The following is a 19,336-nucleotide window of genomic DNA, read 5'->3' on the forward strand; positions in this document are numbered from 1 at the left end:
TTGGGCTATCCCTCCTATATGTGATGGGATCCAAATGGGCCATGGAGATGGAGCTACCCTGTGCTGGGTTATCCTCCTATATGTGATGGGGTGCAAATGAGCCATTGGGAAGGAGCTATCCTGTGCTGGGCTATCACTCCAATACGTAATGGCATCCAAATGGGTCATGTGGAAGGAGCTATCCTGTCCTTGGTTATCCTTCTATATGTGATGGGGTCCAAATGGGCCATGGGGAAGGAGCTATCCTGTACTGGGCTATCTCTACTATATGTTATGGGGTCCAAATGGTCCATTGCTTAAGAGTTATCCTGTGCTGGCCTATCCTCCTATATGTGATGGAGTCCATGTTCAGGATCGGGTTCTGGCCCATCACAGCCAATCCAACCAGAGAGATACCAGCTCTAGTAAAGAAAAAAACAAAAATAAGAATGAAGTTTCCTGGGCCCGGAGGTTAGAGAAGGACACGGCGGGGGGGGGGAGGGGATTATCGTACACACCCAGCCGAGCAAGCAGCAGTCACCGGATCAGGGAACGAGCACAAAAGCCTCACTCACCAGTCACTTCATGTGTGGATTTTGGAAAAGGAATGTAGAATTTAGGGTGGACAATAAATCTGCTACATCTGATCTATCTCAGGCTTCAGAGATTATGATTTCTATGGAGGAGAAGTTAGCTACTTCCTCTCCCCACCACATATAAGATGAGAAGAAGACCGCACATAAGGGGATAAACGTCACTTTTTACCCTTCACTTTTTTGTGCAATACTTTGACATTGATGGTCTTGTAATCATCAGACACTCACCGAGTATTGTGCCCGAGTCTCAAGGAGGAGATAGGATAAAGCATGCAAGGCATTCGCTGAGCTATGGCCGGTGGGCTCAGACGGTCCTGCCCAGCGTCACAGCGCCTCTCCATGCTGAAGGTCAAATCAAGCAGCAAGGATTGGTCTGATCGGTAGGGTCCGATCGATGGCCTCTCACCAACCCCCAGCACGGCTCCATCCCCCGCATAGTGCATGAATGGAGCATGAATGGAGCACAGTACTATTTGGATTGGGCTTTTCAGAACCGCTGTGACCCCCCCACAATCAGAAACATACCACCTATCTGGAGGACAGGTTATACATTTATTTCAGGGTGTATTCCCAAGTGAGGTTTCTACAGTAGCAGAAATCCAGCTCCCCTGGTCCTAGGAGTGCACGGAACACAGATCCAAAAAATCACACTAGAAAAGTCCATCCATCAATGATAATAAAAACGATCCTTCAGACAAAGGAGATAACCGTATCACCACCTGAAGTATCCATACATGTCCCAGATACATGGTTTACGCACTTCGGGGATATAAACCTTATTCATAACCTAAATTATGAATAAGTTGTATATTCCCAAACTGCGTAAACCAGGTATGTGGGACATGTATGGATACTTCGGATGGTGATACGGTTATCTCCTTTGTCTGAAGGATCGTTTTTATTATTATCATTGATGGATGTGCTGGACTTCTCTAGTTTGAGTTTTTCTAGGGTGTAATCCAGTGCAGAATTCGAGGCAGATCTGCTGCACTTCTTATCCCTTGCATTGTGTGGGGTCCTAATGAGCCATGGGGAAGGAGCGATCCTGTGCAAGGCTATCCTATATGTGATGGGGTCTAAATAGGCCATAGGGAAGGAGCTATCCTGTGCTGGGCTATCTTTCCTATATGTCATGGGGTTCAAAAGAGTCATTGTGTAGGAGATATTCTGTGCTGGGCTATCCTTCCTGTATGTGATGGGGCCCAAATGGGCAATAGGGAAGAAGTTATCCTGTGCTGGGCTATCCTTCTCATATGTAATGGAGTCTAAATGGACCATCAGGAAGGAGTTATCATGTGCTAGGCAAAACCCTCCTATATGTGATGGGGTCCAAATGGGCCATAGGGAATGAGCTATCCTGTCCCGAGCTATCCTTCCCATATATAATGGTGTATAAATTGGCCATCAAGAAGGCGCTATCCTGTACAGGGCTATCCCTCCTATATGTGATAGGGTCCAAATGGGATATGAGAAGGAGCTCTCCTATCCTCAGCTATCCTTCTCATATATAATGGGGTACAAATAGGAATGTACTATCCTGTACTGGGCTATCCCTCCAAAACGTGATAGGATCCAAATGGGACATGGGGAAGGAGCTATCCTATCCTCAGCTATTATTACCATATGTATTAGGTCTAAAAGGCCAACAGGAAGAAGCTATCCTGTGCAGGGCTATCCTTATCACATGTGATGAGGTCAAAATTGCCATCTTGTGCAAGGGACCAAATGACAGTTGTGGAATTTACTGTCCTGTGCTGGGCTATCCTTACAATATCTGATAGAGTCCAAGTGGGCTACAGGAAAGCTATCCTGTATTAGGCTATCCTTATATGAATCCCAATGGGTCATAAGGAAGAGATAAGCAGTCATTATTCCTTCTTATGTGCTCCATAGCAGGTGCAGCAGCTTTTCCTGGGGCAGAGGTGGTCTTGTTGGGTGGCAGAAGTCTCCCAGGGACAGAATTGGGAGGACATAGACGAGTCAATGGTCCAATGCACGGAGCAGAGATGGAAATGTGCCCAGTATTGGTCTGTGTGTTACAATGTTACATAGGAGGAAGGATATGAAGTGTAACTCTTGGGTGGAAGTCGCTCAGTGGTGAAACCGACCTCTTCTCGCTCAGGATCCTATGATTTCCTCACAGCAGGGTTGATGTGGACATCGATAGCTGTGAAATAAAGTCTTCAGAGATAAAGTATGAGATGAGAAGAAACTCAATATGGAAAGGAGATAAACACTGTTTAGGATCCACAAACAGCAATTGTCCCGCTCGGCTTCTTCTCCAGTGCCCTCCTGGTCAGTACAGACTGGGAAATCATTGAAAATGAACACAATAGAGAATATATCTACACGGGCGTTTTCTATGGAGTCATGAGGCCCTAGCTGGAGACGGGAAAGCCAAATTTATTCAGAGGTAGATGCCCCTAGTACAAAACATGCACCAGAAAATGACATTTCAGCTACAATGTGGCCGTTATGATAAATGTGGTGTATGGTGACGATCTTTCCCCCTTTTCTAAGTGTCACCCGCCGGGTCCACAGCAAAAAAAAGCCACAAAATTTAATGTAAAATATCACATACGACAAATTGTGGCTTTTTTTTTCTTGCATAGAAAGAATATTAAACATCCCCTCTGCCCCATATTCGTGTGAGGACTGTAGCGCGGTAGACAGGAAGGAATGTTAGACTTTGCCCCATTCATCCCAAAAAACTAAAGGTTTCCCTGCTGAAAAATTAGTTATGAGCCTAATTATCACCCCTCTCATCTCTATACACCACAAGGTTGATAAGATTTAGACATGTTCTAGATCAGACCATTTTCTTTCCCTACTCTCGTGCCGTTCAGGAGTGCAGGAAAGCTTGGTGAGAGTTCCTGAGCAATGGCGGCCACTCCTCTTTCCCTGGAATAGACAGATCTATGAAACTGTGGACGATCCATCGATGACTTTCTACGTAAAGTTCCTTGTTTTTGCAACTTTGTGAATCCCGCTCAGTATAAGGAAGCAGCTGAGATGTGGCTGGATCTGTGGGACGTGAGGACGCGGCGGGGAAGGCTCAGGGGCTGTCGTCATCCTCTATTGTGCTCTGTCTGGGAGGAGTGCAGGAATCTGCTGAGTCAAAGTGACTTATTAAATGATCTGAATACCGTCCACAGTCAGCAGCAGAGTGCGGCCATTTATGTTTAGATTGCATTTAACCCTAAGCCCCAGCGTGGGCCAACCCTGCACTGACACCCAGGATCCACACTGCGATTGTGGCCACGGTCAGCTGCATACGCTCTGTGCAAAAGTGGCCACGGTCAGGATGGATGCCGAGGCGTCCCACTGCATGGTGTACACGTCTGGGCAGTGTATAGGAAAACAAACGGTCTGCAGCGGAGAAGTCAGGTGGATGCACAGGCTTGCAGAGCTGCAATACCTAACACGACCAGTAGACCGGTGTGGCGCTGTTTTTGGGGAGAAAGCAGCCATGTTTTTCTAATCTGGATCACGCAGGTGAACACACAAGACGCGGAGCCCCGAGCTGTTAATGCACGGCTTGTACTTTTATTGTTAGGTTTTGTTCACTAACATTTCCAGTGGTGCAAGATTACCAATACACAGAGTTATATATATATCTGCATTGCACATCTAGGCTATACAGCAAATGGATCAGAATTAGTACAAATACATGATATATTTACATTTTGTATACTCAGCCCACACATCCAATTATATTTACAAAGTAAAACACAGAAATTAAAACAGTGATGAGAGTTTCCGTCCTGTTTCTAGAGAGATTAGTATTTCCTTGCTGTTTAATGGGAGCCAAGGCTCGGGCGTATGTAACCCTTACACTGCCAGGAACCTTACCAAGCGTCCTCCTGTCTGAGGCAAGTAACCTATAAATGGAGAGATCGGTCCGGGTGCAGCCTGTGTGCTGACAAGAAGTGACATCACCGGAGCAGGAGTGATGTCACCGCTGTGTGCTGACAAGCGGTAACATCACCGGAGCAGGAGTGACGTCACCACCGTGTGCTGACAAGAAGTGACATCACCGGAGCAGGAGTGATGTCACCGCTGTGTGCTGACAAGAAGTGACATCACCGGAGCAGGAGTGATGTCACCACTGTGTGCTGACAAGCGGTAACATCACCGCAGCAGGAGTGACGTCACCACCGTGTGCTGACAGGGGGTGACATCACCGCAGCAGGAGTGACGTCACCACCGTGTGCTGACAGGGGGTGACATCACTGGAGCAGGAGTGACGTCACTGCTGTGTGCTGACAAGCGGGACATCACCGGAGCAGGAGTAACATCACCACCGTGTGCTGACAGGGGGTGACATCACTGGAGCAGGAGTGATGTCACTGCTGTGTTCTGACGGGAAGGGGGATGACATCACCGGAGCAGGAGTGATGTCACTGCTGTGTACTGACGGGAAGGGGGATGACATCACCGGAGCAGGAGTGATGTCACCGCTGTGGTCATAGGCTGCATCTTCCTAAATAGCCGCTGATAAGATGTGATCTACAGAAGGATCTGTCCCAAGGGGGTGCCCCGAGTATTGTGGACATCAAAGACTGTAGAATTTTTGTAAACCTGGGAATTGGAAATTACGTAAAAACACTAATTATTTCTATTAAAAGGTTTTTTTTATAGCATTTGCATAAGTGGAGACTGCTTTGGTCCAATAAAACATCCCTTGGCAAAGGTAAGACAAAACATCACATGGTAAGTGCATGAAGAAAGTAGTGGGAGGGATTCCTTAACAGAAAACAAAACCTTATTCCTCCTGCTAACCCCGTATCCGACCCTTTACTACATCTTAGTGCTTAAAAAAAGGGGGTCTCTAGGATGGGATACACATGGTGATCTTCTTCCAGAAACAGTGCCACACCGGTCCACAGGTGGTATCTGGTATTACAGCTCAGTCCTATACACTGCTGCAATACCAGACACCTCCTGTAATCAGGCGTGGCACTGTTTATGGAAAAGAACAGACATGGATTAATAATCCTGGACACCCCCTTTAGATGAGTTGTGAGTTTCCTTTTCTCCATATGGCCGCAGGTACTTTTATGTTGACAATCTGGAAAATCCCAAAATGTTAAATCGCCCTTTCTTCCTTCTACTAAATTTCAGGGTGTGCGAGTGCGGAATCAGCAATAGCCGGGATGTGAGAGTGCGAAATCAGCAATAGCCGACATGTGAGAGTGCGAAATCAGCAATAGCCGGAATGAGTGCGGAATCAGCAATAGCCGGCATGTGAGAATGCAGTATCAGCAATAGCCGGCATGTGAGAATGCAGTATCAGCAATAGCCGGCATGTGAGAATGCAGTATCAGCAATAGCCGGCATGTGAGAATGCAGTATCAGCAATAGCCGGCATGTGAGAGTGCGAAATCAGCAATAGCCGACATGTGAGAGTGCGAAATCAGCAATAGCCGACATGTGAGAGTGCGGAATAAGCAATAGCCGGCATGTGAGAGTGCATTATCAGCAATAGCCGGCATGTGAGAGTGCGGAATCAGCAATAGCCGGCATGTGAGAGTGCGGAATCAGCAATAGCCGGCATGTGAGAGTGCGGAATCAGCAATAGCCGGCATGTGAGAGTGCGGAATCAGCAATAGCCGGCATGTGAGAGTGCGGAATCAGCAATAGCCGGCATGTGAGAGTGCGGAATCAGCAATAGCCGGCATGTGAGAGTGCGGAATCAGCAATAGCCGGCATGTGAGAGTGCGGAATCAGCAATAGCCGGGATGTGAGAGTGCGGAATCAGCAATAGCCCAGATGTGAGAGTGCGGAATCAGCGATAGCCGGGATGTGAGAGTGCGGAATCAGCAATAGCCGGGATGTGAGAGTGCGGAATCAGCAATAGCCCGGATGTGAGAGTGCGGAATCAGCAATAGCCCAGATGTGAGAGTGCGGAATCGGCGATAGCCGGGATGTGAGAGTGCGGAATCGGCAATAGCCGGGATGTGAGAGTGCGGAATCGGCAATAGCCGGGATGTGAGAGTGCGGAATCAGCAATAGCCGGGATGTGAGAGTGCGGAATCGGCAATAGCCCGGATGTGAGAGTGCGGAATCGGCAATAGCCCAGATGTGAGAGTGCGGAATCGGCGATAGCCGGGATGTGAGAGTGCGGAATCGGCGATAGCCGGGATGTGAGAGTGCGGAATCAGCAATAGCCGGGATGTGAGAGTGCGGAATCAGCAATAGCCGGCATGTGAGAGTGCAGAATCAGCAATAGCCGGGATGTGAGAGTGCGAAATCAACAAATAGCCAGCATCAGCCCAATTGTAGTGTAAGAGGTAATTAATGTTATATAAGCAATTAAAAAAAACAATTCCCGTAACGGAGACACACTCTAATCAGTGGCTGCCCGGCCGCCGGTGACATCTGCCCGGCCGCCATCACCTTCTACACTGCAGGTTTCGGTTCCTTCTCTTTATCTGGGGCTTTGGACATTCAGAAACCATTGATACGTCTCCATTTTCTCGTGTGAAATTGCCTCATCTTTAGCGCCCCCTACAGGATTAAATCTCTAAACTATAAGGAAGGGCAAAAAAAGGCGAATCCTACAAAGCTTTATCAATATATTAGGAAAAAAATATTTTTTCTAGCACGGGAGATGTGGATGATGGGACAGCGGCTGCTTCGATTGGACACCGGCTGATGGCCAGGAACCTGCGGACGTCTTTCCTAAGTGTTCGTAAGCCTAAGTGGCCATGACCTTCTAGCATCTCGTCCGTCAGATCACGCAGGACGGATCTTGCCGTTTGGTGATGCACAATTTAATCGTTTAGGTTGGCGCTTCTTTCAAATTCTGATATGTTATTACAATGGCAATGCTGGATCTTAAAGGGGCATACACTACAAGATATCCGCCATGGTCAGAGTGAACACGAATTCCATGCAGAAAATGATATTTCCATTTCCGGTAGTGCAGGAACCTGTATGGACGCCTTTGCTTCACTGTGTAGGATCGCCGCCATGCTTCCAAAGCAGCAAAAAGGTATTTGAGTGCCCAGAATGAAGCCCTAGGCTACTGGCCCTTTAAGAAGTCACAGATCTAAGGAGTCTACAGTAGGTTCGGTGCTTTCATTTGCCACAGGATCGGTTCCTCCTCAGCAAAACACAAGTGGTGGATTATAATCTGGTGCTAAGGAGCAAGTGAAGAGCAAATAGAACTTCCCATAAGATGCAATTCTCTGCAAGACATCGGGGTTTGGCGCTCGGGTCATTTTAGTGATTATTAATCGAAAGTTAAAACTTGTGCGTTAATGAAATAATGACACTAAAGTCGCCTGATTTCCGGAGGACAAAAGGACAAATACATTCCAGTTAACGGTTACGCCCCAGTATGTGTCGGCATCACTAGCGCTGATATCCAGTGTCCTGTACGTCCCCACTATCCTTCCTATCGGCAGTGGACTCGAGAAGTAGAAATCCTTCATTTCCCATCATGTGAGACCGCGGCGGGCCGAGGTTTGTGAGTAGCTGTGATATGCATAGTCCGCTCCCCAGCTAAGGTGCGACGACCATCAACGCCGTCCTTTCCCCCCCATCATGTGCAAGTAAACGCAGGCATAAATACAATACACGAAACACCGAGAAACAAGGTAACGTCCCTTTAAACAAGCAAACCACGGACTTTGCTTTGACGTGAAGCCAGAGCGCGGGATAAAGGGAAAACTAAAGTGCATGTGTGTCCATGTAAAGCTGTGGTGACGGGATAAAGGGGGGGGGGCAACGATCAATAAAAGTGGGGTCCGGGGGGGCATCTAATGGAAGAGGGGGCAAAAATGTAGAAGATCTAACACCAAGTGCAAAGCCAGTATTACAGGGAGGCAAACTGGGCAGCCGTCTAGGACCCTCATTTATTAGGGGCTGCAAATGAAACCAGCCAGTATATGGCGGCATTATTTGGGAACTGAATTGCAGTATTATGTAGGAGATATATGGTTGTATTACATGGTGCAATATCTTGGGCTTACTGGTGCAGTGGTAAACATATTTGGACCCGGCTTTATATATGGACCCTTAAAACATTGTTAGCCCAAGATAAAACAGGAGACTTGACTACTTTTTCTTTACATAGCTGGAGCGCGAGTCCTATGGATATTTCCATCTAGTGGCGGTGCCATCTGAGTTTGCATATAACATTTACTGATTGTCCGCCACCACTGTATGTAGGAGACCCTATATGCAGGGAGACCCTGGATGCAGGAGACTCCAAAAGAAGGAGACCCCAAAAGAGGAGAAACTGGATGCAGGAAACCCCAAAAGAGGAGACCCAGATGCAGGAGACCCCAAAAGAGGAGACCCAGATGCAGGAGACCCCAAAGGAGGAGACCCTGGATGCAAGAGACCTCAAAAGAGGAGACCCTGGATGCAGGAGACCCCAAAAGAGGAGACCCAGGATGCAGGAGACCCCAAAAAAGGAGAAACTGGATGCAGGAGACCCCAAAAGAGGAGACCCAGATGCAGGAGACCCCAAAGGAGGAGACCCTGGATGCAAGAGACCTCAAAAGAGGAGACCCAGGATGCAGGAGACCCCAAAAGAGGAGACCCAGGATGCAGGAGACCCCAAAAGAGGAGACCCAGGATGCAGGAGACCCCAAAAGAGGAGACCCAGGATGCAGGAGACCCCAAAAGAGGAGACCCTGGATGCAGGAGACCCCCAAAAGAGGAGAAACTGGATGCAGGAGACCCCCAAAAGAGGAGACCCAGATGCAGGAGACCCCAAAAGAGGAGACCCCAGATGCAGGAGACCCCAAAGGAGGAGACCCTGGATGCAAGAGACCTCAAAAGAGGAGACCCAGGATGCAGGAGACCCCAAAAGAGGAGACCCAGGATGCAGGAGACCCCAAAAGAGGAGACCCAGGATGCAGGAGACCCCAAAAGAGGAGACCCAGGATGCAGGAGACCCCAAAAGAGGAGACCCTGGATGCAGGAGACCCCCAAAAGAGGAGAAACTGGATGCAGGAGACCCCCAAAAGAGGAGACCCAGATGCAGGAGACCCCAAAAGAGGAGACCCAGATGCAGGAGACCCCAAAAGAGGAGACCCTGGATGCAGGAGACCCCAAAAGAGGAGACCCTGGATGCAGGAGACCCCCAAAAGAGGAGAAACTGGATGCAGGAGACCCCCAAAAGAGGAGACCCAGATGCAGGAGACCCCAAAAGAGGAGACCCCAGATGCAGGAGACCTGCTCATGCTGATCATTTAGCTTTACTGACAAGGAGCTTTCTTCTTGGGGCCTCGTCTTGTCTGCACATGCTCCCTGGGTTTGCTGGCCCATGGCATGATACATACAGAACGTCACAGAGCTGGCAGACTCTGGATGTGACGGGGCTTCAATCAGAAATCTTCTCGTCATATAGTTATCCAATGTCTTTACAAACGTTTAAGGAGCATTTATGATCGTTTCCCGATAATCTTGCCGCCTAAACGAGCTGCCGATCACCTTATAGAGGAACAAAATAAATGCTCAGTCGTTGGATGAAATTCTCTTCTTTGCTGCACAAAAGATCATCGTTCTCGGTAGCACATTGTCAGGTGTAAACAGTATTGTGCTGCCGAGAACAATGGCAGCCTGTGCTCACTGAACGTTTTATTACAGATCGCTCAGTGGGCATCGTTTACCGCGGCCTGCCTGCGAAAACAGACTAGTAAATGACCGCCAATTGGTAAACATTTGCCGATTGGTCGTCATTTAGTGCCGCTGCTCGGTCCGTGTAAATGGACCTGTATACACAGGATACACGTATATTACCTGCATACACTGGAGGCGGATATGGACCTAAGCAATTCAGCAAGTACTAACGAAACGGACATGACTGGTTAGATGTGGGGCGCCAACTCGGTGACTCGGGGGGTCGGTGGCTCAGGGGTCAGCACTGTTGTTTTGGGCTCCTGGTACCGAATTCGACCAAACAATATCTCCATGGAGTCTATGTTCTCCCTGTATACTGATGGGAGTTATCCAGGGTCTCCGGATTCCTCCCGCACTCCTATAAACATACGGATGGGTTAGTTTGGATATTAGATTGTCAGCTCCGATGGTGAGCAGGATTGGTAGCGCCACATAAATAAATGTCCGGTTAATGAACGCTCTGGCATCACTCGAAGCAAAGACCGTAAGATTTTTTTGTTTCCTCTAAACCAATATATTTATATATTTATATATAATATGTAGAAATATAAGTTTATATCAAGGCTATAACCCATTTGTTGTAGAGCAAGTTTGCAAATCTCTGCAGGAACCTCCCGGCCGAGGGGAAAGGGTTAATGTAGCATAACTCTCATCATCAGACCTTCCAGCGACAGGTGACCTCTTTGGGGGGCACGAAGTGTCTCCTGAAAAACCTTCAGAGAGGAATCCTAAAAACCCAATGTACATGGTAACTCGATCCCCCGCCCGAGTCCTGGTTTATGAAGTTACCGGACGGGCCGGGGTACGTTTCGCTTCACGCACATGCAACTTTTTAGGCGAGCGTTTGTTTTTTTTTTGTCCTGAGACAATAGATGGTATAAAATAGGCTGTAAAATGCCCCCCCCCCCCCCCCACTGCAGAAAGGGTGCGAGCGCCTGCTCTTTTTCTTCCTTGTGACCTCAGAGTTACAGGTAATTAAATAAAAGCAGCATTTTATGAATCGTACAATTTCCATAAATTGTTAAAAAAAATCCCCAAATTCTGTTGTGCATTAAAGTCAATAATTAGTACATTAAACGGCACCGGGACCCGTCCGCGCAGCCCCGCAGGGCACCGGGACCCGTCCGCGCAGCCCCGCAGGGCACCGGGACCCGTCCGCGCAGCCCCGCAGGGCACCGGGACCCGTCCGCGCAGCCCCGCAGGGCACCGGGACCCGTCCGCGCAGCCCCGCAGGGCACCGGGACCCGTCCGCGCAGCCCCGCAGGGCACCAGGACCTGTCCGCGCAGCCCCGCAGGGCACCAGGACCTGTCCGCGCAGCCCCGCAGGGCACCAGGACACGTCCGCGTAGGGCACCAGGACCTGTCCGCGCAGCTCCGCAGGGCACCAGTACCTGTCCGCGCAGCTCCGCAGGGCACCAGTACCTGTCCGCGCAGCTCCGCAGGGCACCAGTACCTGTCCGCGCAGCTCCGCAGGGCACCAGGGACCTGTCCGCGCAGCTCCGCCAAGCACCAGTACCTGTCCGCGCAGCTCCACAGGGCATAGAGACGATCGTCCCATACACATAGAGAAGCCGGGCAACATTAATAAAGTTTTCAAGAACTTTCCATCATTTTGTTTAGGGGTGGGAGTGACGGAGGGGAAAATAAAGTGAAATTTGCCACCCCCAGCCCACCATTCTAGCCCCACCGCAGGAATGGTCACAGTGCAGCCCCCGGCATTGGCGATGTCTCGGCTGGAGGAGAAGAGACAGAGAAAGCCGTAGACGAGGGACCTCCTGCCCTCCCCAGGAAGGGTTAGCAGCACGACGAATGATACAGGAGGAGGAGTAACATCTTGGGGAGAGCGGGAGGTTTTCCACAGAAGTATTAAAAATAGTGTGAGGCGAAGAAAAATGCAAAAATGATGCATTTTCCAACAGACGAGTTTACGCTACAGACGCTGGAGACCGCTGGGAAAGAAGGAAGTGGGGTGACACATTCCGAAGAAAAGAGGGCGGCCGGGAGTCCGTTTCTCTCTCTGTCCTTTCTTCTTTGGTTGGCCACATGCGACAAGTTGGGTTCGTTTTTCAGCACAGACGGAAGAGGAGCCGGGGAAAAGCCACACTTTTACAGACAAGAAAAAACGTCAAGAATCACAAAATGGGGAGAGGGGAGTTAAACCTTTCACGCTAGAAGGCGACGGGCGAGAGGCGAACAAGCTGCTCAGTACTTGGACAGGGAACGACGTCTGGCGAGTTTCGATCTGTAGATAGCAGAATAAATCACAGTCACAAGGACATAATGAGGAACGAATATCCCCTGAGCCACGTAACGTCCGCACTTACCGTATTGTACCAGCTAGCAAGGGGTTAAAGGCGTACAGCCAGTCGTTCATATCCTTATCGTTAATGGCCTGCAGCAGGATCCCGCGGTGCTTGGTGCAAACGGCAAATATGTTGGGACTCTGATGGAAAGGTGATGCAAAACAGGAGAATATTAGACAAAATCTGCGCAAAAGAGCGAATACGAGAAATGATGGTTTATATGAAGAGGCTCAATTGGAGACAAGCAACCAGCAGCGACGAAAAGCAACATGGCCGCAAACAATCCACATCCCCCGCTACCGAATTACCGTATTTTTCGGATTATAAGACGCACTTTTCCTTCCAAAAATTTGGGAGGAAAATGAGGGGTGCGTCTTAAAATCCGAATATAGCTTACCGGGAGGGCTGTCTGTGCGGCGACCAGGTACGTTCGGGCGGCCGGGTGGCTGTCGGTGCCGGCTGCCTCTCTGTCCTAGGGGCCGGCTGCCTCTCTGTGCGGGTGGGCGGGCAGGCAGCTGTGCGGCAGGTGTCCCAGTATATCCGCGGTCCCAGTTTCAAATGATGGCGCCGGGAGTCAGCGTGTGCGCAGATGGAGCCCTTGGATGAGAGCTCCATCTGTGCATGCACCATTCCAGGCGCCATCATTTGAACGGGACCGCGGACAGACTGGGACACTCACCGCAACGGCCTGCTCCAGCACTCACCCGCCACCGCTGCTGCTGACGCCACTGACCCACCGCGGCTGCCACCACTGACTACCGCTGCCACCACAGATCCACCGCGGCTGCCAGCACAACCTCTGCCTCCTGTGACCCCGCTTCACCACCGCTGGCGCCCCCCTCCAATAAGACAACACCGGAGTATAAGACGGACCTCATTTTTTACCTTTTTTATCTCTAAATTTGGGGTGCATCTTATAATCCGGTGCGTCTTATAAAACGAAAAATAAGGTAATTAGTTCAGCACTACTCGCTGAACAAGTACCAAAGTCAGTGCAAATCGATTTGTATGATGAGGTCTATCGGCCATGACTGTAACCTTTGGTCATTGAACGAAAGCCGTGACAATACTACCTCCTACCTGGAGACATCCGCGGCTCTTCTTTCTATTAGCCAGCATGGCGTGATGTCATCATTGCGGCGTGATGTCATCATTGCGGCGTGATGGATGTGACATCGCGACAGGTCAGCAAAGGATAACAAGAGCCACGGATGTTACGCGGTTATGAAGCAGTTCGCCTGCCCCGGTACAGCGGCCAGAGGTTACTGACATGGACGATGGACCATCAATTGGTACCAATCCAAATAAATACATTTAAAAATAAAACTCGCCATCCACCCAAGCTGTTGCAATAATTATGTTGCTCACCCAAAAATATATAAAATATCAAAAGAACAAAAAATGTTGGTTGGGACCACTTAACCTCTGCATCCGAAAAAGTGTCCAAAGGACTCTAGTCCATTAAAGGGTTAACAAAATGTTTATAAATCTGGAAATGTGCGCCATACACGGCCGTCAGATCTGACCTTGACCATGTCCTGTTGGTCCTCGCTGTACTCCACTTGCGCTGTGGACAGGTTAATGAGACACCGCTCCACCGGGTCCTTGTCACTGTTGTAGATGAAGACATATGGACGCCGGACGACCACATACTGCTTGGCCCAAGAATGGGACTGTGGCTCCTTGAAGTTTAGATACCCCTTTTTAGAGACCACCGACCTGGAGGGGAGGAAACAAAGCAAACGGGGTTCATTGTCTAAGCCGAGGAACGACCTCCAGACAAGGACTTAGGAAGAGTAGTCCTGGGGGGAGGGGAGTATAATAGGAGGAGTAGTCCTGGGGGGAGAGGAGTATAATAGGAGGAGTAGTCCTGGGGGGAGAGGAGGATAATAGGAGGAGTAGTCCTGGGGGGAGAGGAGGATAATAGGAGGAGTAGTCCTGGGGGGAGAGGAGGATAATAGGAGGAGTAGTCCTGGAGGTGAGGAGTATAATAGGAGGAGTAGTCCTGGGGGGAGAGGAGGATAATAGGAGGAGTAGTCCTGGGGGGAGAGGAGGATAATAGGAGGAGTAGTCCTGGAGGGAGAGGAGTATAATAGGAGGAGTAGTCCTGGGGGGAGGGGAGTATAATAGGAGGAGTAGTCCTGGAGGTGAGGAGTATAATAGGAGGAGTAGTCCTGGGGGGGAGAGGAGTATAATAGGAGGAGTAGTCCTGGAGGTGAGGAGTATAATAGGAGGAGTAGTCCTGGGGGGGAGAGGAGTATAATAGGAGGAGTAGTCCTGGGGGGGAGAGGAGTATAATAGGAGGAGTAGTCCTGGAGGTGAGGAGTATAATAGGAGGAGTAGTCCTGGGGGGAGGGGAGTATAATAGGAGGAGTAGTCCTGGGGGGAGGGGAGTATAATAGGAGGAGTAGTCCTGGGGGGAGGGGAGTATAATAGGAGGAGTAGTCCTGGGGGGAAGGGAGTATAATAGGAGGAGTAGTCCTGGGGGGAGGGGAGTATAATAGGAGGAGTAGTCCTGGGGGGAGAGGAGTATAATAGGAGGAGTAGTCCTGGGGGGAGAGGAGGATAATAGGAGGAGTAGTCCTGGGGGGAGAGGAGGATAATAGGAGGAGTAGTCCTGGAGGGAGAGGAGTATAATAGGAGGAGTAGTCCTGGGGGGAGGGGAGTATAATAGGAGGAGTAGTCCTGGGGGGGAGAGGAGTATAATAGGAGGAGTAGTCCTGGAGGTGAGGAGTATAATAGGAGGAGTAGTCCTGGGGGGGAGAGGAGTATAATAGGAGGAGTAGTCCTGGAGGTGAGGAGTATAATAGGAGGAGTAGTCCTGGGGGGAGGGGAGTATAATAGGAGGAGTAGTCCTGGGGGGAGGGGAGTATAATAGGAGGAGTAGTCCTGGGGGGAGGGGAGTATAATAGGAGGAGTAGTCCTGGGGGGAAGGGAGTATAATAGGAGGAGTAGTCCTGGGGGGAGGGGAGTATAATAGGAGGAGTAGTCCTGGGGGGAGAGGAGTATAATAGGAGGAGTAGTCCTGGGGGGAGGGGAGTATAATAGGAGGAGTAGTCCTGGGGGGAGAGGAGGATAATAGGAGGAGTAGTCCTGGGGGGAGAGGAGGATAATAGGAGGAGTAGTCCTGGGGGGAGGGGAGGATAATAGGAGGAGTAGTCCTGGGGGGAGGGGAGTATAATAGGAGTAGTAGTCCTGGGGGGAGGGGAGTATAATAGGAGGAGTAGTCCTGGGGGGAGGGGAGTATAATAGGAGGAGTAGTCCTGGGGGGAGGGGAGTATAATAGGAGGAGTAGTCCTGGGGGGAGGGGAGTATAATAGGAGGAGTAGTCCTGGGGGAGGGGAGTATAATAGAAGGAGTAGTCCTGGGGGGAGGGGAGTATAATAGAAGGAGTAGTCCTGGGGGGAGGGGAGTATAATAGGAGGAGTAGTCCTGGGGGGAGGGGAGTATAATAGGAGGAGTAGTCCTGGGGGGAGGGGAGTATAATAGGAGGAGTAGTCCTGGGGGGAGGGGAGTATAATAGGAGGAGTAGTCCTGGGGGAGGGGAGTATAATAGGAGGAGTAGTCCTGGGGGGAGGGGAGTATAATAGGAGGAGTAGTCCTGGGGGGAGAGGAGGATAATAGGAGGAGTAGTCCTGGGGGGAGAGGAGGATAATAGGAGGAGTAGTCCTGGGGGGAGAGGAGGATAATAGGAGTAGTCCTGGGGGGAGAGCAGGATAATAGGAGGAGTAGTCCTGGGGGGAGAGCAGGATAATAGGAGGAGTAGTCCTGGGGGGAGAGGAGGATAATAGGAGGAGTAGTCCTGGGGGGAGAGGAGGATAATAGGAGGAGTAGTCCTGGGGGGAGAGGAGGATAATAGGAGGAGTAGTCCTGGGGGGAGAGGAGGATAATAGGAGTAGTCCTGGGGGGAGAGCAGGATAATAGGAGGAGTAGTCCTGGGGGGAGAGCAGGATAATAGGAGGAGTAGTCCTGGGGGGAGAGGAGGATAATAGGAGGAGTAGTCCTGGGGGGAGAGGAGGATAATAGGAGGAGTAGTCCTGGGGGGAGAGGAGGATAATAGGAGGAGTAGTCCTGGGGGGAGGGGAGTATAATAGGAGGAGTAGTCCTGGGGGGAGGGGAGTATAATAGGAGGAGTAGTCCTGGGGGGAGGGGAGTATAATAGGAGGAGTAGTCCTGGGGGGAGGGGAGTATAATAGGAGGAGTAGTCCTGGGGGGAGGGGAGTATAATAGGAGGAGTAGTCCTGGGGGGAGGGGAGTATAATAGGAGGAGTAGTCCTGGGGGAGGGGAGTATAATAGGAGGAGTAGTCCTGGGGGGAGGGGAGTATAATAGGAGGAGTAGTCCTGGGGGGAGAGGAGGATAATAGGAGGAGTAGTCCTGGGGGGAGAGGAGGATAATAGGAGGAGTAGTCCTGGGGGGAGAGGAGGATAATAGGAGGAGTAGTCCTGGGGGGAGGGGAGTATAATAGGAGGAGTAGTCCTGGGGGGAGGGGAGTATAATAGGAGGAGTAGTCCTGGGGGGAGGGGAGTATAATAGGAGGAGTAGTCCTGGGGGGAGGGGAGTATAATAGGAGGAGTAGTCCTGGGGGGAGGGGAGTATAATAGGAGGAGTAGTCCTGGGGGAGGGGAGTATAATAGGAGGAGTAGTCCTGGGGGGAGGGGAGTATAATAGGAGGAGTAGTCCTGGGGGGAGAGGAGGATAATAGGAGGAGTAGTCCTGGGGGGAGAGGAGGATAATAGGAGGAGTAGTCCTGGGGGGAGAGGAGGATAATAGGAGGAGTAGTCCTGGGGGGAGAGGAGGATAATAGGAGGAGTAGTCCTGGGGGGAGAGCAGGATAATAGGAGGAGTAGTCCTGGGGGGAGAGGAGGATAATAGGAGGAGTAGTCTTGGGGGGACAGGAGGCCAGACAAGGACTTGTCCTACTTAATGGTGCCTCGTACCCGGGTCTCAGCTCCTCGATGTCGGGCACCAGGTTCAGGAACTCGTTCTTGCCGGCACGGGCCAGGTATGAGCTTTCTACTGGGGGAATGATATGGAACTGTTCAAACTCTGTGCATGGGCTGGAAGCGCGGGAATTGGCTTCAGGGGTCCTGTAAGAAACAGCATGGATGAAGCTCCTTGTGGGGGCAACACATATGTAACTGCACGCAGGGGTCCGCTCATCACTCACTTCTGATCTACGGAGCTGCATCTGGAGTCCGCCAGCGATGGACAGGTAGACGATGGGGTCAGGGTGGCGCTGCTAAAGCTGGAGACCGACGGGTCACGACCGATGGGGGAAATATCGGACAGCTGGAAAAGGGAAACGTCATGGTGAGAACGACTGGAGCAAAAACAGTCGAAACAAAATAGAAGTCTATTAAAAAAAAAGTACAAGCAATGTCTACATAAAGTCATCGTATTTAAAAGGTTTGAATAACCCGAAAAGTTGCTTGTTTTTTTTCCTGCATATTACAATTTTACCCCTATATTAAGGCAACACAGCCCCTTTAAAGTTCAGACAAGCGGACGCAGCACATCAGCAGGCGGTTACGTGTATCTCAGCACATCGGAAGGAGGTTATGTATATCTCGGCACATCGGCGGGAGTTTACGTGTATCTCGGCACATCGGCGGGAGTTTACGTGTATCTCGGCACATGGGCGGGAGGTTATGTGTATCTCAGCACATCGGCGGGAGGTTACATGTATCTCAGCACATCGGCGGGAGGTTACGTGTATCTCAGCACATGGGCAGGAGGTTACGTGTATCTCGGCACATCGGCGGGAGGTTACGTGTATCTCGGCACATCGGCGGGAGGTTACGTGTATCTCGGCACATCGGCGGGAGGTTACGTGTATCTCGGCACATGGGCGGGAGGTTACGTGTATCTCGGCACATGGGCGGGAGGTTACGTGTATCTCGGCACATGGGCGGGAGGTTACATGTATCTCGGCACATCAGCGGGAGGATACGTGTATCTCGGCACATCGGCGGGAGGATACGTGTATCTTGGCATATCGGCGGGAGTTTACGTGTATCTCGGCACATCGGCGGGAGGTTACGTGTATCTCGGCACATCGGCGGGAGGTTACGTGTATCTCAGCACATCGGCGGGAGGTTACGTGTATCTCAGCACATCGGCGGGAGGTTACATGTATCTCAGCACATCGGCGGGAGGTTACGTGTATATCGGTACATCGGCGGGAGGTTACAGGTATCTCGGCACATCGGCGGGAGGTTACGGGTATCTCAGCACATGGGCGGGAGGTTACGTGTATCTCGGCACATGGGCGGGAGGTTACGTGTATCTCGGCACATGGGCGGGAGGTTACGTGTATCTCGGCACATGGGCGGGAGGTTACGTGTATCTCAGCAGATCGGCAGGAGGTTACGTGTATCTCGGCACATCGGTGGGAGGTTACGTGTATCTCAGCACATGGGCGGGAGGTTACGTGTATCTCAGCACATGGGCGGGAGGTTACGTGTATCTCAGCACATGGGCGGGAGGTTACGTGTATCTCAGCACATGGGCGGGAGGTTACGTGTATCTCAGCAGATCGGCAGGAGGTTACGTGTATCTCGGCACATCGGCGGGAGGTTACGTGTATCTCGGCACATCGGTGGGAGGTTACGTGTATCTCGGCACATCGGTGGGAGGTTACGTGTATCTCAGCACATGGGCAGGAGGTTACGTGTATCTCAGCACATGGGAGGGAGGTTATGGGTATCTCACCTTACAATCACTGATGCTGTTGCACACTTGGGTCAGCTCCCGGTTGTACGTATGGGTGAGGAGTCGCAAGCACTGTGGGGAGAAGAGTAAAGACATCGACCCCAAT

The 19,336-nt window shown here is 50.8% G+C and overlaps 1 protein-coding gene across 1 annotated transcript in view; it reads right to left on the bottom strand.

Moving 5' to 3' along the window:
• KIF1B (kinesin family member 1B) overlaps positions 1 to 19,336 on the bottom strand; it is a 168,763-nt gene that overhangs the window by 13,788 nt on the left and 135,639 nt on the right. Inside the window, 5 exon segments of the mRNA XM_075328038.1 lie at positions 12,539 to 12,657; positions 14,044 to 14,236; positions 17,457 to 17,606; positions 17,687 to 17,808; positions 19,231 to 19,302. Of these exon segments, the coding sequence (XP_075184153.1) occupies positions 12,539 to 12,657; positions 14,044 to 14,236; positions 17,457 to 17,606; positions 17,687 to 17,808; positions 19,231 to 19,302 (656 nt within the window).

This window comes from Anomaloglossus baeobatrachus, chromosome 11 (assembly GCF_048569485.1).
Source record: "Anomaloglossus baeobatrachus isolate aAnoBae1 chromosome 11, aAnoBae1.hap1, whole genome shotgun sequence".
Classification (NCBI taxonomy): domain Eukaryota; kingdom Metazoa; phylum Chordata; class Amphibia; order Anura; family Aromobatidae; genus Anomaloglossus; species Anomaloglossus baeobatrachus.